The sequence below is a fragment of the Myxine glutinosa genome, chromosome 3, assembly GCF_964187855.1.
Source record: "Myxine glutinosa chromosome 3, kmMyxGlut1.1, whole genome shotgun sequence".
Lineage (NCBI taxonomy): Eukaryota > Metazoa > Chordata > Myxini > Myxiniformes > Myxinidae > Myxine > Myxine glutinosa.
Genome location: NC_136263.1, coordinates 183,320,912 through 183,342,662, shown reverse-complemented (window position 1 = coordinate 183,342,662; position 21,751 = coordinate 183,320,912). Strand labels below are relative to the sequence as shown.

Below are 21,751 nucleotides of genomic sequence, written 5' to 3'. Positions count from 1 at the left end.
ATGAAGCCAAAACATGCGTACTGCTTATGTGCATATATAATACGTCGTGCTTTTATAGCTCGGACAATTACAATTGCACCCACACTAATTTCTTCGGATATTTCGGATTTCGGATAATTTCTTCCACAAAGGAAGAAAACACCAAGATGGGCATTTTTTTCAAACCTTGATGAAATCAAACGAAACTTGCACATGCACAGCTTCAGGGTGCCCTAATTAATCCTTGAAAGTTTCAGCTTCCGAGGTCAAATCCTCTCAGAGGAATAAATGAAACATACAACATATTCTTTCCCTCCGTTGTATAGAGATGGTGGCAGGAGAATAACGTTTTAAACTGATTATGCAATTTGAAAATAAGGTCGTCCTTTGCACTTGTTTTGCAAGTTTTGGGTACGACTTGCACCTCTCTCCACACACCAACCAAAATAAAACTGCAAATGCATTGCCCTTTGCGCCCCCTTGGGGATTCCTAGTGCATTGTGCTTCCGCCTCAGTCACATCCCATCATCAGTGGGTGTCTGCAAAGTTAGATGAAAATAAAGTTATGTTCTTAAATATTTGAGACTGACGAGACATCTCAGAGGTAGTGCACTTGCCCTTACGGTGTCCGGTCGAAGTCCGATTCCTCGCCCGGCTGTGCAATGTTAGATTGGTACTTCGCAAGCAGGGCCTAGGAAGCCATCCCTTGATGGACTTTAAGCTGGGGTGTCCCGTCTGCCTGAACAAATTCCAAGTTCTTGCCCCTAATTACTCCTGCAAGAAAGGCAATGGCCAACCACCCATTGTATTTCTTCACCCACAGTTCTACTTCAGCAGTTCTGAAGGGAATGGCATCGATCCATCCTGGAGAAGGTATCGGATCGATCCATGTTAAGATAGTTGCATTTGCCCATACTCAATTGACACTGATATCTTGACACTGATATCACATGATGCATGACTTACTCAATTGACACTGATATCTTCAACATGAATCCTCTTCTCCCCCACTCACCCCCCTTCCGTCCCCCTTAGCACCCCCAACAGTTCCAGGAGCTTTAGGGAATTAAAGTGTTTGAAGTATTAAACTATTTTACACCCTTTTTAAATTATAGGATTCACACCATATTCCCACTAACTATTGCACCATTGATGTTTAACTCAAAATATGCTTCCTTCAAGCATGACCAAACTTCTTGCAAATGATTGTGGAAGGAATGTTGTTAAACCATTTCCCTTCTTTCGCTTCACAGTGGTCTGAGCCACGAGGGTTGGTTCGCGTGATGTGGAGCAACTTTACCTTTCTTGCTCCCAAGGAGCGCTCACCTGGCTTTACCCCACCGGTGCACTGCGCTTGTTGCTGCGGCCAGGCCCTGCCGTGCCTCCTTCCGGGCCCGTAACGGCCTGCATCAAGCCGAACGCCGAGTTCGCCGGTGCCAACATTTACCTGGAGCACAAGGACCGACTACAACTGCTCGTGGATGAGCATGACTTACAAAAGAAACGGCATCGCCGTGCACTTTTTGGGCCGTCTCACAGCCTCGAGAATCTCTACTGCTTCAGCGGTTTGCCCTTACCGGCTGTTTTTGTCCAGGCCACACCACATGCTGACATCAGCCGGCGAGTGGCCAGCTTTCGATTTGAGCTGCAGACACCGGGATCTCGACCTCTTCCGGCAGACCTTCTCAATGTCTCTGGCACCAGGGGTAAGGTTACTATTAGATTGTAATGGAAATGTTGCGCAACTCATCACATGAACGTTTTTTGCTTTCAAAAACAGTCGTCTTCATCCATGAAGTTGCTTCAGATCAATATCACATGATGCATTTGGTATTGACTAGCGGAGTACCAATCCTATGGGCGATATGGTTTCAAGCGTGCAACACGTTCTTCTGACCCATCCTTTTATTTGGGTGGTGTATAGGCAACAGACCGCTACCTCCTTTCGATAGATATGCCAATGTGGTTGTGTAGATTCCTGTTAATCCACGACCTGTGTTTGTCTCCGAATCTTTGAAACAGATTTTATTATTTTACAAAGCTGATGGATTTTTCAGAACTTAACAAAGAATCTAGAGGGCATCTTACTATAATTCATCAAATGTCCGTCTGTCTGTTCGAAGGTACCCCAAAAACTGCTGAACCGATCGCAACGATATTTTGGGTGGATATTCCTGGGACCCCTTGGAGTAAAAAATTGTTTTTTTGGCTATATTGTTTTTCCAATTTTTTTTGCCAATTTTCCAATTTATCAATTTTCCAGTTTTTCAAACACGATGGAATAATATTTACCGATATGAACAGTGATGTGGCTTTTATTGAAATTCTACAAATACTGTTTAGATTTTTATGAGAATTACAAACCTGCCGTGAATGTGGAAGTGGACAGATTAAGGCAATGCGCAGGTTTGATAATATCCCAATACAACCGTCATTCAATCGTAATGTTAAATTGTTAAACGTTAATCGTGTTAATCGTTTTGTTAAAGTATCAATTGATGATTGGATTTGAGTGAATACAATTACGATTTTGAATTCGTAATTGTGTTCACCCAACCGTATGGAACTTCACATCAGGATTTAAATATTTGTTTATGTCACGAATGTTGTTAAAAGTTTATTATATTAATGTGTATTTGTGATTGGAGTTATGCTGTTTGGAATGAAAAAAAAGAAATATCGAGTTCAAGTGAATGACGAAATGCAGTGACGGTTTTACGTTCTAAACGTGACATTCGCGGATTGCCATATGCAGATTCGCCATTGACTGGGAATGGAACACACGTACCTGTTTGTTTGCGAACGGGTACGTTTTTCATGGAAGTCCTTCACGAACTTGCTGTCCATGTCTGACGTGCGACTGAAGGTGCTACAGGAATGTGGAATTATTTGGTTTCATGCTTTAGCATTCGCCGTTTCTGCATTGTCTGTTTGCTTATGGCCTCCCACCCGTGCGTAGCACGGTTACCTCACTAGTTTCATAAATTCGGAATGTTGTGAACATTTGTTTGTCATTTGATTATCATTTTTGACAAATTATCACAAGGCAGCTCAGGCCCAGGAGGAGACAAAGCAGGGCAATGGCCCTGCTTTGTCACATCCTGACAAATCAATATTGCAGCACTCCCAGCTCATGCAGGTATTTATTCTTTTACTTGTCATAAACCCAGGTTTCCTAATGATGGATATGCATCTGGGAGCTTGTTGAAAAGTTGATTTTATTAACAGGTAAACCACAACACTTGATACAACGGCACAGTACTGCAGTACAAAGCAAAAGGTTACCGCCTTGTTTTTCTTCTTCTCTCTGTGTTCTCAGCATACCTTGCTGTACCACCTTTTATTAGATTCGACCATCTTTAATCCTTTACTCCACAAACTTCCAGAAAACAGGGCCCCCTAGAAACAGCTCATTATTACAAGATCGTGCCGTCTCTGGAAGCCGCTCGAATTTACTTGAACATACATGATTTTTTTCCATCAGCTGTAAAGTATAACTTCTCACATATTAGCACTTGTCATATTTAAAATTTACTCCACATTTACAACTTGCATCGATCTTCAACAAACATGACAAACATCATACATATGAAGCAATTCATTCCAGAAGGAACTAGTATGGCACACTTGGTGGAGCACGTACCTCCGCAAGGCTGAACAGTTTATGTTTTGTATCCACTGATATGTCGGATCTGGATTCGGACCTGAACTAAAATCTAATCGGCTTGTTCTTGTCACCTAACCAACTCATCCACCAAGTTTAGTCATAAATCGTCCATAACTTTTTGAAATATCGTGTTGTATTTCGCTTTTCTCCTGATCTCTCAATGGTGAATAATTCTTTAAAAATTAAATAATTCTCGTATCTGAATTCACATTCAGATCTTCACCAGAATCGAATCGAATCGCCCTTGTCAGACACCCAACCGGTCCACCAAGTTTTGTCCAAATTCATCCACAACTTTTTGAGATATCCTGCTATATATCATTTTTGGCTCTATCTCCCAATGGTGAAGAATCACTTTTAAAAATTTCTGATCAGGATGAATCTTCACCAAAATCCAATAAATTCTTCCTTGTCATATACGCAACCGGTCCACCAAGTTTCGTCTAAATCCGTCTAACTTTTTGAGATATCCTGCCATGTCTAGTTTTTGGCCATATCTCCCAATGGTGACAAAACACCTTAAAAATTCTAGTAGCCGGATCCGAATCCGGATCTTCACCAAAATCTAATCATTTCGTCCTTGTCACATGCACTACCTCTATGCCAAATTTCGTCCGAATCCGTCCACAACTTTTTGAGATATCTTGTTTAGAGACAAACAGACAGACAGACAAACAACCAGACAGACAGGGGTGAAAACATAACCTCCATCCACCTTCGGTGGCGGAGGTAATTCTAATGTCTGGATCCGGGTCTTCACCAAAATCTAATCAATTCGTCCTTATCACAAACCCAACCTACCCACTAAATGTCACCGAATATGTTCACAACTTTTTGAGATACCCTGCTGACTGACAGATAGACAGGGGTGAAAACCACCTCCATCCACCTTCGGTGGTGGAGGTAATCATCCGTACACGTGCATAAAACAGTGCACAGAACATTGATACACCGCTTTACAAAATCATTTAATTCTCTACCTGACTCGACCGTCGGATCATGGTCCTGCGCAGACAGGACGTTGCATCACAAAGTGCACCGTCCCCGTCAGATGGAAGTTAAGGTGTATGTACTGCTAGCATTAGTTGGTGGAATTGAAGATCCCAGGGTTCCTTCCACGAGGAGTAGGCGATATTATCGCCGGCACAATGCACTGGTTCAAAATTCATGCCTGGCCAGCCATTTTGTGAAACGCTTGGGCATAAAACATTCCATGCTTGACTCGCCAAGAAGGTGGGAATAATTGGGGATATTACATAAGTAGTGGTAGTAGTGGTAGTCATAACTACATCAATACAGTTACTAAACTTGCACTCATCATTCAATTTAACCAAAACCTGATCGTTGCCACATGGTTTAAAGTTTGTCAATCATGACATTGTGCTTTTTTCGCAACAGTTTTCAACACTTTTATGATAGAGGACACCATACTGTCACGCAGTATTTCTGGCATGGGGATACTTTTCGTGTTTTATGCCTTTAAAAGAAGCCTTGATGCTGCGCTGTGTTCTCTCGAGCTGACATGTCACATACTGAAGGTGGAAGAAAACCAGAGCTTGAAGCATGCGCTGTTTGTGTCTGGATTTCTTTACAGAACACATGACTTGTTTTTGTTTTCACAGGAATTGGTAAAACAACCGCTAAGATGAAAGTCAACAAGGGTTGATTGATTATACTGTTATTTGTATTCGCTGTATGTTTGGTCATGCTCTCTTTCTTTTAGTGTTACCCTTAGGGGAATATATACTCTGTGTGTGTGTGTGTGTTTGGGTGTGCAAGTAATATAACAACAAGGAACTTTGGTGTGGTGCAAGAGGAGGCCCATCATGCCTGCGCTACACCAACACCAGATACCATTACCCATCCATGTGCGAGCTACCTACAAGTCCTGCCAACATCCCTGTACCTCTCTATTACCGATGTTTCTTGGTACCTTATTCCAGTTTAAACTTATCTCCTCTTTCTACTGCCATCACCCATTCCATGCATTAACTACTCTGATTGAAAGACCCCTTGCCTTATTAATGTCTTAACTCTCAACTTCTTTACTTGCAGGCTTTGGCCTATCACTGCCTATTCTGCTGAGAACCTTTTCTGCACTTATCTTCTTCACATCCTTCATCGTCTTAAACATCTGTATCATATCCTCTCGTAACCACCTCCTTTCTAATGTATCAAGTCCTGTCTCGTCCTTCAGCCGCTCCTCAAAGCTGAGACTAGCTCGGCCCTGGAATCGATCCAGTCACCCTACGCTGAATCCTCTTTATGGCAACTATGTTCCTCCTCAGCTGTGGTGAGCAAAGCTGAACACAATATCCTGTATCAGGCCTCAATAAATTCCTGTACAATGTTAACAACTACCTCTTTTGATTTATAATTTATCCCCCTAGGAATACAACTTAAAACCCTGTTTGTTTCACCTATAGCTACCTGGCATTGTCCTGTCTGCTTACCTCCATATCTATTACCACTTCTCCTGTGTGACATGCTCCAGGATTGCTCCTTCCATCATGTAATCTCCATTTTCATTACTAGCAACGGTACTCGCCCGACGGTACTCGCCTGACAGGCGGGGCTTCAATTGGGAGGCCCAAATGAAAAGGCAAAATATCAGAAATTTAAGGCTTTTTTTATTTTAAACGATTTATATAAACATCTGCAAAGTTTGTGGAGTAAAAGTATAAAAGATGGTCGAATCTAATAAAAGGTGGTACAGCAAGGTATGCTGAGAACACAGAGAGAAGAAGAAAAACAAGACGGTAACCTTTTGCTTTGTACTGCAGTACTGTGCCGTTGTATCAAGTGTTGTGATTTACCTGTTAATAAAATCATCTTTTCAACAAGCTCCCAGATGCAAATCCATCATTAGGAAACCTGGGTTTATGACAAGTATAAGAATTAATACCTGCATGAGGTGGGAGTGCTGCAATATTGATTTGTCAGGATGTGACAAAGCAGGGCCATTGCCTGTGCCTGAGCTGCCCTGTGATAATTTTCAAAAATGAAAATCAAATGACAAACAAATGATCACAACATTCCGAATTTATGAAACTAGTGAGGTACCCGTGCTATGCACGGGTGGGAGGCCATAAGCAAACAGACAATGCAGAAACGGCGAATGCTAAAGCATGAAACCAATAAATTCCACATTCCTGTAGCACCTTCAGTCGCACATCAGACATGGACAGCAAGTTCGTGAAGGACTTCCATGAAAACCGTACCCATTCGCAAACAAACAGGTACGTGTGTTCCATTCCCAGTCAATGGCGAATCTGCATATGGCGATCCGCGAATTTCACCTTCAAAACGTAAAACCGGCACGGCATTTCGTCATTCACTTGAACTCGATATTTCTTTTTTTTCATTCCAAACAGCATAACTCCAATCACAAATACACATTAATATAATAAACTTTTAACAACATTCGTGACATAAACAAATATTTAAATCCTGATGTGAAGTTCCGTACGGTTGGGTGAACACAATTACGAATTCAAAATTGTAATTGTATTCACTCAATTCCAATCATCCATTGATACTTTAACATTTAACGATTAACACGATTAACGTTTAACGATTTAACATTACGATTGAATGACGGTTGTATTGGGATATTATCAAACCCACTCATTGCCGTAATCTGTCCACTTCCGCATTAGCGGCAGGTTCATAATTTTCATTATAATCTAAACAGTATTTGTAGAATTTCAATAAAAACCACATCACTGTTCATATCGGTAAATATTATTCCATCGTGTTTGGAAAAACTGGAAAATTGGAAAAATCGGAAATTGGAAAATTGGGAAAACAATATAGCCTATTTTACTCGAGGGGTTCCCAGGATTACCCACCCAAAATTTCGTTGTGATCAGTTGAGCTGTTTTTGCGGTACCTGGGAACAGAAGGACGGACAGACAGACGGACATTTGGTGAATTACAGTAAGATTCCTATCCATCCCCAGCACTTTACATTTGCTTATGTTAACCTTACGATAACAAAAAACGACGATAACAGAACATGTGATTTGTTTATGACACTCTGGCCTAGGTATAAATACTAAAACATAATTAATTAAAACGGACAAATTCCTTTTTAACCTTTTCTAACTGCATAAATATTTGAGGCTGAAATCCCTAACACCTGTCTTGATTAGCAGTGAACGTGATAATTCTGCTTTAAGACCGTCATAAGGCAGCAGGCAGACTTAAGATTAATTACGTGTTTCGTGACTGTCTGCAGACGCTCGGGCAGACTGCACACTCCGCATCTGAGTGTTATTAGTGCAGGGCCGCAGTGTGTGCATGTTAGAGAATTGAGCCCATGATTATAGCGGTTCACATATGGAATGAACATCAGCAAATACACCCTCCCAATGTTGATAACCCAGAAAAAATGAGAGCAGACTCAGGTCAAAATGTAATTGTGTGTCGTGTCTTAGATCACAAAGACATTTTTTTGAAGATTTTTTTTTTTGAATTTTACAGGATGTAAGGCTCTCGTGGAGCTGACACACACACACAAACGAACACGCGAGACATGACACACGACGGTTAGGTGAGACGAACACAACCGCTGAGCTTGGGGGAAATGCTGTCACTTCCCAGGGTACCCTGGGTACCAACGACGTCACAACAATGGAGTCGCCTTTCTCACTGCACTCAGTGGGGCATTTCCTAAGGAGGAACCTCCTCCTCCCCATGGATGCCTACCTATGGGGATTGCCCATGCCCTTAACCTTTTAAAGGCTGAAAGTCAAGCAACGAAGCAGCACGTACTTTCTAAACCTTTGGTCTGAATCGGCCTGGTTTTGAACCGCTGACCTCCATCAATAAAGTTTAATTACTTGTGATGCGAAGAGTGCTTTTCAGATGGGCCATAATTTCTTTACAAGTCTTCACTTGTCGTTTGTTAAATTAATTACCTGAAGTGATTGGATATGACTTCCTTTTTACCTCTGCCACCGAAGGTGGATGGAGGTTATGTTTTCACCCCTGTCTGTCTGAATGTCTGTCTTTTTTTGTCTGTCTGTCTGTGAACAAGATATCTCAAAATGTTGTGGACGGATTCGAATCGATTCGATTTGGGTGAAGATCTGAATATGGATTCGGATACGAGAATTATTTAATTTTTCAGTGATTCTTCACCATTGAGGGATTGGGCGAAAAGCGATAAATAACATGTTAAAAAAAGGTATGGATAACTTGTGACTAAACTTGGTGGATGAGTTGGTTAGGTGACAAGAACAAGCCGATTCGATTTTGGTTCAGGTCCGAATCCAGGTCCGACCTATCATTGGTATAACAAAACAAACTGTTCACCTGGCGGAGGTATGTGCTCTACCGAGTGCCCTTCTAGTTTATACAGGTAATGAGTCTCATGGAAGAGCATAATTACAGGGGAAATGACTCAACTGATAGTATAGGGCAAAGTGAGAACACTGGGACAACAACAAATGGATGCACACAGCGCAAGGAGAGGATTGACAGGGGCACAATGGGAACATGGTAACAATGGGTGTGGTAAAGCTCAGTAGTGTAAATGGGAGAGATCATGAGGTGACGGTGGTTAGCAAACTTCGAATTCTGAAGGGGAGAGCTTGAGACACCAGGGTCAGGTGGACAATTCCACAGGTGAGAAAATAGGGAATTAAAATTGAGTGAAGATGAGCATTGAGTATTGAAGTACGGAGGGTACTTCTTACCATTCATTGTTTGTTTGAAAATTCTTTTTCTGTATTTCATTTTTTTTCTCTTTCTATTCTTCTTCCCCTTTTGGGGGGTTAAAGGTCATTTGTAACACAATGTGTCATGTACTCATTGTGTTTACAAGATCGTGCATTTTTGGCCTTTCCTCCACTTAATCATACATTCAGCCTCCATAGAACAACAACAGGCATTTTAAGGCCATTTTCCCTGCTAGAGTGGGGGTTAGCCTTGCGGTCCCCATGACAATCTTCTCCATTTCACCCTATTTTCTGCATCTCCCCTTCTTAACCCCCTTGCCCGCATTTCTTCTTCCACCATCTTTAGCCAAGTCTTTCTCGGTCTTCCCCGTCCTCTACTTCCTTCTATATTCATTTCCATCACTCTTCTCAACCAGTCACTTTCATCCTTCCTCAATACATGACCAATCCATCTCCACCTGTTTTTCTTCACAGCATCCATCACAGGCTCTATTCCCATCATCTTTCGCAATTCATCATTTGTCTTCCTCTCTCTCAACGATACACCGCACATCCACCGAACCATTCGCATTTCCACCCTTTCCAGCCTTCGTTGCTGCTCTACGTTCATTACCCATGTCTCGCTCCCATAAATCATAACACTTCTCACACATGCAGCATACACCTTTCCCTTCAGCTTCAATGACACTCCCCTCCTCGTCAGCATGCCACTCAGTTCCCGGAACTTCTTCCATGCACATCTCACTCTAGCAACCGTTGCCGAGTCTGATCCACCTTCTCCATTCAGCATGTCTCCTAGGTAACAAAATGTTTTCACACCTTCCAGCTTCACGCCGTCTCCAAGATCCAACTCAACATTTCCTCCATCTGTAGCTCCCTCTGTGCACACCTTACATTTGAATGTAGCTGCCACACTGGTTAATGACCCTCTCAGACCACTACATTTTTGATGAACCCACTCAGCGCACATTGTACATTGAATGGAGTTCACTCCGACACCCTTCCTGCACACAGCACAGGGCCACTTCCCAGTTCTTTCCACCTCACCACATGCTTTACCACTTGCCATCACCTTCCTTTTTCCAATACTCACCTTCAGACCTTTTGCCTCCATACATTCCTTCCACTTGTTCATCTTCTCCTTCAGTCCAACCATACTTTCCACAATCAACAGCAGATCATCTGCATACAACAACTCCCACGGTAAACCCTCCTTTACGTTCCGAGCCAGCACCTCCATCACAGCTACAAATAGTAGTGGACTTAGTACCGACCCCTGATGCACTCCCACCTTCACCTCAAACTCAACACTGTTCCCGCCCTTCGTCCTTACAGCTGTGCACGCTCTTTCGTACATTGCCATAACTACTCTGATCAACCATTCCTCCACTCCTACCTTCCTCAATGCCCATGTCATTACTTTACGCGGAACCCTATCGAATGCTTTCTCCAGATCAACAAACCCAAGAAACAACGTCTTCTTCTTCTCCATGTACTTCTCCTGCAACTGCCTTACAATAAAAAGCGCGTCTGTCATTCCTCTTCCTGCCATAAATCCAAACTGCATTTTGTCGATCCATATTTGACCTCCAAATTTTGGTTATTTAGCCTCCATAACCTTCAAATATATCAACTTTGCAGGATAAAGATCACTGAGATTGAGTGATATAGTATCAGCTGTGAAATGAATATTATTTCAAAACCAAAACCAACAATATATTTAGCCTTACCCGAATGGGGAAGGGAAGGCCATTGTAATTACCTCCGTCACCGAAGGTGGACGGGGTTATGTTTTCACCTCTGTTTGTTTGTATGTGAACAGGACATCTCAAAACGTTATGGATTCGGACAAAACTTGGTGGACAGGTTTGTTGTCTGACAATGACGAATTGATTTGATTTTGATGAAGATCCGACTCCGGGTCTGGATCACAGAATTAATTAATTTTTCGCATTGATTCTTCACCATTGATTGATCGGGCCAAAAACGATCCAGAATGATATTTCAAAAAGTTGTGGAATGATTCAAACAAAACTTTGTGGATGAGTTGGGTAAGTGACAAGAACAAGCTGATTAGATTTTGTTTCACGTCTGAATCCAGATCCTGCCTATCAGTGGGATACAAAACGTAACCTGTTCAGCCTGACGGAGGTAACCGCTCTACTCAGTGTCGTTCTACTTGTTCATTGTTTCAGTTTGTGTGTATCGTAGCATGCAGATCAACTTTAATATAGCACCCCTTAGTCACAATTTGAAAAAATTGTCGAATTTTATCACAACATTTTACGTCAAATTTAAGCATCAAGTTGATTTAGTACCTTAAATGCGGATCAGTGGCACCCGTTCCGGAGTGCATGTTTGCCCTCACCACCCGCGATTGCAGATGCACTGCAAGTCCTATGGGCTTGTCTAGCACACCTAGGCTGGCCTAGAACACAGTTTGACAAAGTCATCTTGTGCAAACATCACATGTTTATAATCTAATTTAACCATGAGTTGATTTTATCAGTTTAACATGGGTTATGTCTGAGTTTGCCATGCTTGTTCCTGAGGATGTTTTTGGCTTCACCTAGTTTAGTTCTAGTTGGGTGAAGTTGGTTCCTAAACGAACACTGTCGTGAGGTATTGCTTTCGTTATTGCTTTCGTTATTTCTCTATAATGTTTTGGACTTGTATTAAGAAAACTCCCCACCACAAGTGTGTGCACTCCTAATTACCGGCACACACACACACACACACACACACACACACACACACACACACACACACACACACACACACACACACACACACACACACACACAGTGTCCAGGCAGTCGACTATCCCTGGTACTGCAGAAAATAATTGGTTCTGGAGTTCCGTAAGTTGATCGATATCCCCAGGTCACTGAATATAATGAAATATCATTCACCAATCACAAACATTGTCATACATAGAAGAGTGTAATATTGTCTTTCATTTTCAGGAATAGAGGAACATACATTTTGATTTGGTCATTGCAGCTTTGGCCAACTTCATGTATGCTTGCAATTTGACAGGTGCTCATTTATCACCTGCACCTTGATGTTGAACATTTCTTGGTTCCGTGCTTTGGGAATGGTCCAAATTCGAGTGGCTGTTTTTGGTTGAACGCTACGTTTGATGTTTAATGAAAAGCCGAAACAAATTTGGCCAGAAGAAGCGCTATGAACCTTTCAACTATACTGCACTATACCAATGTGAGATTGCAAAAGCAGAAAATAGACAAACTATGGATAACTTGATTACGACTACTATTATCTCGTTATATAGTTCCTTTCATTCATGGACATGATCAGATTTCTTCAACCATCCCTATCCTACACTGCTTTCCGAAATTCTGGCAGACAACTTGGTTGCAACCTTTACGCCATCCATCCAGCAAATATACGCCCTGCCTCTTCTTCTTCTTCCTCCAGCCATATGCAGCGTGGTTGACTTCTGCAGACTTAAAATTGCTGTTTAGTTTTCGAGTTAATCGGATGAAAAGTGACAATTTTTCAGATGAAAATTGATGATTTTAAAAGTTTGACCTTAAGTTGGCCTTTGACCTTTTGACCGTAAAAATAGTTGGTTTCCCAATTTAGTGACTCAATGTGCAAATGCTGTTCAATTTTCAAGTCAATCGGATGTATTTATTGTAGAAATTGTAGAAATATTGTAAAAATTGTAGAAATGTAGAAATTTGACCTCAAGATGACCTTCGACCTCAAAATCAATAGGCTTCTTCGTATGACCAACTCTACCATCTAGTGAAGATTCGTAAAGATCGGTTTAAAATTGTGACCTGTAGGCGATTGACAGACAGACACACAGACAGACAGACAGAATAACGCACAACACCGACCAATATGCTTGAAAAATCTTCGATTTTGCAAGTCATAAATATAAAGTTCATTTGTTTCCGTGACATTAGTGCACATCCTCATGAGTCTCAGAAAGACCCCAAAACCTGTCTGCACACATCCTTATGAGTCTTCGAAAGACCCCAAAACCTGTCTGCACACATCCTCATGAGTCTTAGAAAGACCCCAAAACCTGTCTGCACACATCCTCATGAGTCTTAGAAAGACCCCAAAACCTGTCTGCACACATCCTCATGAGTCTTCGAAAGACCCCAAAACCTGTCTGCACACATCCTCATGAGTCTTCGAAAGACCCTAAAAACCTGTCTGCACACATCCTCATGAGTCTTCGAAAGACCCTAAAAACCTGTCTGCACACATCCTCATGAGTCTTCGAAAGACCCTAAAACCTGTCTGCACACATCCTCATGAGTCTTCGAAAGACCCCAAAACCTGTCTGCACACATCGTCATGAGTCTTAGAAAGACCCCAAAACCTGTCTGCACACATCCTCATGAGTCTTAGAAAGACCCCAAAACCTGTCTGCACACATCCTCATGAGTCTTCGAAAGACCCCAAAACCTGTCTGCACACATCGTCATGAGTCTTAGAAAGACCCCAAAACCTGTCTGCACACATCCTCATGAGTCTTAGAAAGACCCCAAAACCTGTCTGCACACATCCTCATGAGTCTTCAAAAGACCCCAAAACCTGTCTGCACACATCCTCATGAGTCTTCGAAAGACCCCAAAACCTGTCTGCACACATCCTCATGAGTCTTCGAAAGACCCCAAAACCTGTCTGCACACATCCTCATGAGTCTTTGAAAGACCCCAAAACTGTGAGACTCATGGAAAGTCCGTGACAATTTACCACGTCTTCCTCACTTCCCTTTTATTTCTCAATATTCTTTTTTCTACCTGTCTCTCCTCTTGATAGGTATGTCATTTGTAGATTCTTACTTCATATCAAGATAGTCTGCAGATACTGTGGCAATGATTAAACACCAAGGAATGCTTTAGTGGGATATTTCAATACATATTTTTAAAGCTAAGTTTGCACATTTCTTACTGGAATGATGGTCAATACAATACTGGAGAAACAAAATGGAAGTTTGAGAACTCCACTTTGTTATCACAATGGACGATTCTAAGGGTTGTTTGACTTTCTGTAAGTACATATTTGGAGTTTGATTTAACTTTTATGTTAAAGTAGTAAGTAAGGACAATTTCTCCGGCAAATAAACCGCTTTAATGGCTTTACAACAAATTTCTCAGTAATTGTTTCAGTGTGTTTGTTTGAAAATGTGATAACATGCAATGATAACGGGGCCGCCATGCAATCTGGCCAAAATCGGTCCAAAGTAGTGTTGCAGTTGAGTTACGATGCGAATCAAAGAGCATTAATTATAACTAATGAAGAACGAGCCTTTTTCCACTTCGGATCCAAAAGGGTCGCGAACAAAAGCGCACCCTCTCCATATACTTCAGGTGCAGCTGCAGGGGGAATGGTCAGTGGCTCACCCGCGGAGGAGGAGGTCTTTCAATGCCCCATTAGCCGTTAATAAAAGCAGGAATGCCTGCTTCGCCTGTCCACCCTGCCAGACGAGCCGATGCATCAGAAAAGACAGGCTCGGCGGGCCGGAGCAGGGATGATGGACGAGGGGGTGAGGGTTCGGCCCAAAAAAGAAGGACGTGCGCACCGTGTTGGGGTTAGGGCTGGCACGGCGAGGGGGGAACGATGGAGGCAGAGAGGGCCGGTAATTAGGAGGCACTCCAGAGCAGAAGCGACACGGGCAGATTGTTTGTGCGGCGTGTCTGGGTGCATTCCAGCGCAGCTTGCCCCCGTTCCTTGCGACTGCTGGATCCCTGCAGGCGTGGCTAACACAGCTGAGTGCACAGTTTTTTGTTGGTTTTTATCCTCGGCCTGATGGACCAACACTATGCTGATCTGCTTTGTATTAGGCGGTGTAGTCGAAACCATGCTTGTGGAAGAGCGCTTCGTTAGAAGCCTTTTATTGAACCCGATGAAGCCAATTTCCAAAGCAGCAGGATCTTGGCACATGACTTATGGGTAAGCAGACAGCTGATAAATGATTGGTGATTCACACAGACAAAACTATTTTTGAGTTTCATGCAGTTTTAAGACTTTCAATAATTTACAAAGGCAGTTTTGAGAAACGAGGATCTGCGAGCGGCAAATTTGATTGGTCGCGATGAGGTAAGATGACGTAATATTTTGTCCAAGGGGTTTGAAAGTGCCAAAAAGGTGACTTCTGTTCAACTATAATTAAATTGAAATAAATTAAAGATTTTCAAGATTGTAGAAAGAAAAAAAAATTCGGAAGTATCCCGCCGTTGATGCAGCGTCTTTTACACCACCTTTCCTAACGCGTTGCATCAGTTATTTGTGCCTGTTTTTGTGTCCTTTCTGACGTCCTTAAAAACTACGTTTCCAGTTTGAACTTATTTTCAGTTTTGTTTAACTGCCAGACATGCAAAGTAAAAATATGATCTCTCTCCTCTTTGTCGATGGCCTTAAAACGATCATTCATTCATTCATATACTCCTCTTTGTGGATGTGCGATTGGGAGAAATTCAGAGACAAAGTACTGCCAAACTACAGGTTTATTTTCCAATTCGTGTTCAAAATATAATATTCAATAGAAATGAAGTTGTTACTCAATCAGTTGCTCCAAAATTTTGTGTCAATGACGTTAATTGACGGGCAAGTGATAACATTTGTCAAAGCATTATTCATAAACCAATATGGCGGCCAACATAGTCACGTGTAACATTAAGTTCCACGTCAGGGAGCTTCAAATTCAAAGGAGACTGTCTGCACAATTAGATGAGGTGTGTATTTCATGTAGTTGTGCATTTAGCTGGTGAAGTCCCTTCAAAGATTGCTATTGATTTGTGAGCGATCTTCAGCATTCTTGGATGTCACGCAAGCAAGTCGGGTAAGTCTGCTACCATTAATTGGTGGGCGTTCAAGATCCCATGGTGTGTTGTTGTTATGTTGCCCCGGTCAGTTCTGGTTGAACAGACCAGCGGCACGGAAATAGCCGATCAATCTCACAGGAGTGACCTAGAAATCCCTCACATCCAAGCTGTTGTCCCCATGGTGTGTTTAGACACACGGTGTATTTTGTCGAAGGGTATATACCTGAGTTACCACTGCTCCCCTGTCCGATTGGGATCTGCCAGCATAAAGATTCTCAATGGCACCTAATGATGAGAAGGAGGCAATGTCCATCAGGAAACGCTACATATGGCAGATGATGATGACAAGAGGGTTGATCAGTAAGTGTGTGGCATAACATAAACGCACCAGAATAAAATAATGATAACTCATGCGATGAAAATTGAAGTTATTGTAAAATGACTATAATAACAATGACTACATTCCCACAAGGCCATGGTGCAAGAGTTGCTCGTCAGCCATTGTGGCCGTCCACATTAGTACAATTTGACCGAGCTAATGGTTTAATTTCTCGCTCAACCACAATTATCTTGGCAAATTAGAGAGAGAAAAGAGACTTCGTCCAAAAGTTCTAACACTTAAATGTTTTGTTTTGATGTTGCCCTGACAAATCAAGGCTAATAGAGTCTGGCATAATGCTGAGGATTTATTGTCAAATTGCATGTTTTTGTGCCTCAACACATCATATGACATTCTTTGTTATTTTTGAAGTGGCGATGCAGTACCATGGACATGATATCAGAGTATTTTTACGGCATAGCCCATAGGGCAAAGCCGTCGAGAACAGTGTTTGTCCGTCTGTATGTGATGTCCCCTCAAACGTATACCAATCAGAGCTGAGGATCTGGTCACATGACAGGGTGATGTGATTACGTCTGATGTCATTACGGCAGTACGGCGGCTGACTCTCCACACTCCGGCATTTTGATTCCAATTTTGTTCAGGCTGAACATATCGTCGAACCTGTCATATATCACAATCGCCATGCTCTACCTTTACGATTTTCATTCAGTGTGAAGCACAAACAAACTGATTGTTAAAATTATCATCAAATATCAAAAGCATCGGCGTTATGTCTCTTCCAACAAAATGGTACATATAGGCCTTAGGCTTCATGCCTCACCTTTGGACCGCTTTGGACAAATTAAGCCCAGGTTTCGTAATACAGTATTGTATCGTTTCAGTAGTATCGTTTTCGTAATAATTAATAATATTATAGTAAATATAACCATAACACTTTAATCCCAATGTCGTGAATGGAAGGTTAATGGATTGAAGCGGTGTATGGTTCATTATTCAATGATAAGCGGTGTACGGTACTAACAACTGTGGAAGTAAGGAATTCGCCTCGGTTTTTTGATAGCATGTTATTAACCCAAACCTTGTGGGGTATATAGATTACAGTAGATCTTCTGTAAGTAAAACTTACCTCACGGATGTCGGAATTCCTCCAAATTTCTTTGTTTAATGTTATAAACAGCATTAGCGACTGTAAAAAGCTAATCATATGTGTTTGTGGTTTATAATATATTACATACCCGGCTACGCCGCTGTTAGACTTTCGGTCTTGCGGGAGCTCCAAGCATTCTCATCACAAAATTGCAGCAAAATCCACCAATGACATATTTTTCAGGGACTCACGTGGCTGGTGACCCAGCTTGAATTCGAATTCCGACCCAGCTACAAACTGTCATCCTGCCATATCGCTGGCAGGGCAAGGCATCATTGTGTGTGCCATCCCTCGGATGGACGTTAAACTGGGCGTCCCGTCTGCCGGAATTAGTTTGTGGATGCTAAAGATCCCAGGGTGTCCTTCAAGAGAAGTAGGAGAGTCATCGCCGGCATGCTGAACGAGTTCCAAATTCCGACCCTAACATACAGAGGGTGTTGCACTGCGGTACAGGCGCGCCCTCAGCCAATGATGTTACTCACAGCCATGTGCTGCATACTGAAGAAGAAGAAGAAAAAGAAAACAGGACTCACATGATCAATGGCAAAGAAAAACTGTCTACTTTTGCCTGTTCTGTGTGTGTGTGTGTGTGTGTGTTTGTGTCACATTATTTTTGTTGTTATACAATTGGATACCCTTGGAACAATTGCCCCAAAATCTGCTGTACCACATTAGTGTAACATGCGCCAGGCAAACGTTACATAAAAAATTGCAATTGTTAATCAAATTGATGTTAAATCGAATCAAATTCAAAACGAATAAAAAATTGATGCATTGGACGATCAAAACGAATTTATGAAGCTTTCTTACAAGGAGTATGCATAATAATCAAATCATAATAATCATAACATGTCTCCATGGATACTCTTTTCAATGCACATCAACGTACACAATATACAGACTTGGCATTTAATATGGAATATTTTTTTTTTCTTGACTTGGGTTTACTTTCTGAACTCAGTATATCAATCTGGTGAGTTTCTTTTACCCTTCGGTGATGTCTTTGTTGAAAGAACCATGTCACTGATTGTCTTTCGCAGCAAGAAGTCAATAACAGGATTATATCACAGGTGGCGTGACAAAATGTAGGGACAGGTACATTTGACGATTGGCTTCACAATCGGGTATATAAGGGTTGTTGCGTTCTGTATTAGTGGAAAACAACTGCTGCACGTCCACAAAAGTTATTGCTGCTTCCTCTGGAGATGGTCCGTCAACTTGACAATGCTGTTTGTCATGGAGTGGTGGCTTTACGAAATTCTGGTATGAAACAGCGTGCTATTGCTCGGCAGTATGGCATCACTCAAGGTCAGGTGTCAAAGATCCTGAAACGAAATGCTCAGAGGGGTGTCCCTACTCCAATACTGAGGCCAGGACGTCCACGCAGAACCACAAGGAGAGATGATCGCCAGCTGCACCGGTTAGTCTGCAATGGCCGTACCAAGTCAGCTAATCGGCTTAGGGCTGAGTGGCAGCAACTGACAAATGTGCCTGTATCCAGAAGGCTAGTCAACCAACGACTGGTTCAAGCAGGCTATCGTGCCAGGCGTCCCCTGAGAAAGCCACGCCTGACCAGACAACACAGCCAGCGCCGAATTGCAGTGGGCCAGAGAGCACCGTCAATGGCAGCCAGGACACTGGAATCACGTGACCTTCAGTGACGAGTCTAGATTTCTGGTCTATCGTCAAGATGGCCGCGTCCGAGTGTGCAGACAAGTGCATGAAGCCCACAACGAAGATTTTATAGTGCCAAGAGTCCAAGCTGAAGGTGGTGAGGTGACCGTTTGGGCTGATTTTCATGCAGGGGGCAAAACTGACCTGGTTGTTCTGAATGGAAACCTGAACCAGTTCAAGTACAGGATCATTCTGGAAGAAACATTGCTTCCATTTGCTCGTGCAGCCTTTCGAGGAAACTTTGTCTTCCAAGATGACAATGCACAGCCTCATCGTGCTCGCATGATCCAACACTTTCTTGCTGACCGTGGTGTAGAGCATATGGAGGGGCCTGCCATGTCCCCGGATATGAATCCGATAGAGAACTTGTGGGCAGAATTAACGCGTCAAATCGACAACTTGGACCAGCAGCCTACCTCTGTGCGTGAATTGCAGCAGGCTATTGTCACTGCATGGCAAGCGATTCCTGTCCAAACCTTGGCAAATCTCGGGAACAGCATGCCTCGACGTGTACGTGCTCTCCTGAATGCTCGTGGGGGTTACACGAAGTACTGAACTGTAATTTTACTGTCCGTAATCCCAGTCATAATTTAGCTTTTGTTTTTGTTGAAATTTTTTTTTGGCTAATGTGCAAAATAAAGAGATACTTCTGGAAAACGTACAGAAGTTTAACACAGTACTGTCCATGAATTGAGTTCGATATCAGTTTACATCACTTTCAAGGATCAATTTATTTGCTTCGAAATGTCAAATGTGGTTTTTGTTTCTTTTGAAGGTCACATTAACAAAATCTAGAATAATTTCAACATAATTCCAATGAACTTTTGGTTCTAGTTCATCTTGAAAAGTAAGTTCACCCCCACAAAAAAATATTCCATATTAAATGCCAAGTCTGTACGAGAGGCTACGAGCCGGACCATGGTCAGGTGTACCTGCTTGTCCTAATTAGCCGCGTCGCAGACGCTGCTCATAGAGTGCCCTCTGCTGTTGTTGTTGTTCTTCTTGTTCTTCTTGTTCTTGTTCTTCTTGTTCTTGCAGAGAAGACAAAACCTCAAAGCTCCACCAATTCTGGGAACCATTGTGGGAGAGGCTTCATATAAACAAATATCCATCATTTTATTAACTCGCATAGCTTTGAGGCCTGTTTTGTAGGCCCGTGGTGTCTTCCTCTCTCACACAGTTTTATTTCAAATCAAATTCGATATATCATTTCATTTTTCACAGTCGCTAACATAGTTTTAGACTCGGTTGAAAAAAAACGGGAAGAAAATCCGATGAAAGTTGCCCTTTATAGAACGAAATGAATTCTCAAAGGCCTGTAACTTCAAGTCCATTGAGATATATTTTGTTTAAATCGCGGCATGGTGTCATACACCGCCCGAAATAACAGATGGGAAAATGCAGAGATATATTAAAAATTCGTCCATTTGATGACAATCGTCACGATGAAATATTTAATTTATACGTCGTCACAATAATGTGGAGAGAGGGGCATAGCTTCGTTCACGTGTCGCTACACACGAGAAATTGCCGAGATATATTTTTTTACAATCACGGCATGGTCAGTCATACACCGCCTGAAATAACAGACGGGAAAATGCCGAGATATATTAAAAATTCGTCCATTTGATGACAATCGTCACGATGAAATATTTAATTTATATGTCGTCACAATAATGTGGAGAGAGGAGCATAGCTTCGTTCACGTGTCGCCACACACGGGAAATTGCCGAGATTTTTTTTTTTTAATCGCAGCATGGTCAGTCATACACCGCCTGAAATAACAGACGGGAAAATGCCGAGATATATTAAAAATTCGTCCATTTGATGACAATCGTCACGATGAAATATTTAATTTATATGTCGTCACAATAATGTGGAGAGAGGAGCATAGCTTCGTTCACGTGTCGCCACACACGGGAAATTGCCGAGATTTTTTTTTTTTAATCGCAGCATGGTCAGTCATACACCGCCTGAAATAACAGACGGGAAAATGCCGAGATATATTAAAAATTCGTCGCCACACACGGGAAATTGCGGAGATATATTTTCACTTTGCACAAAAATAACATCAAGTAATCGAATCAATAGGAATGTCCTGTGCCTATAACATCGACGTTATAGGCACAGCTGCATCTAGGCATTGTGTAACATCGACGCGGCTTTTGTTTTAATTAAAACTTTTTGTACTTGTTATACGTTAGAACATCCTCGTGCCTTGTTAGATGTATATTTTAAGAATTGAAGATCATGGTGACCAAATCCTTAAAGAGAGGAGATGATGAAAGAGCCAAGAATAAGAGGAAATCTCTCTGGCTGCTCAGATTGTTGGTGCTTCTGCGGTTAGACAGAGTCTAAGTGTGTCTGCATTGTGGCCTATTGAGGTACATCCTGGCATTATGCCCCCAGTATCAAGCCAGCCTCGGAGACGACTCCAAAACAATTGTA

The 21,751-nt window shown here is 42.1% G+C and overlaps 1 protein-coding gene across 1 annotated transcript in view; it reads left to right on the top strand.

Moving 5' to 3' along the window:
• The first annotated feature begins 688 nt into the window (after nt 1-688).
• Nucleotides 689-21,751, top strand: part of LOC137422995 (meteorin-like protein) — a 46,338-nt gene continuing 25,275 nt past the window's right edge. The window contains 3 exon segments of the mRNA XM_078773640.1: nt 689-852; nt 1,233-1,248; nt 1,250-1,685. Coding sequence (XP_078629766.1) covers nt 689-852; nt 1,233-1,248; nt 1,250-1,685 — 616 coding nt within the window.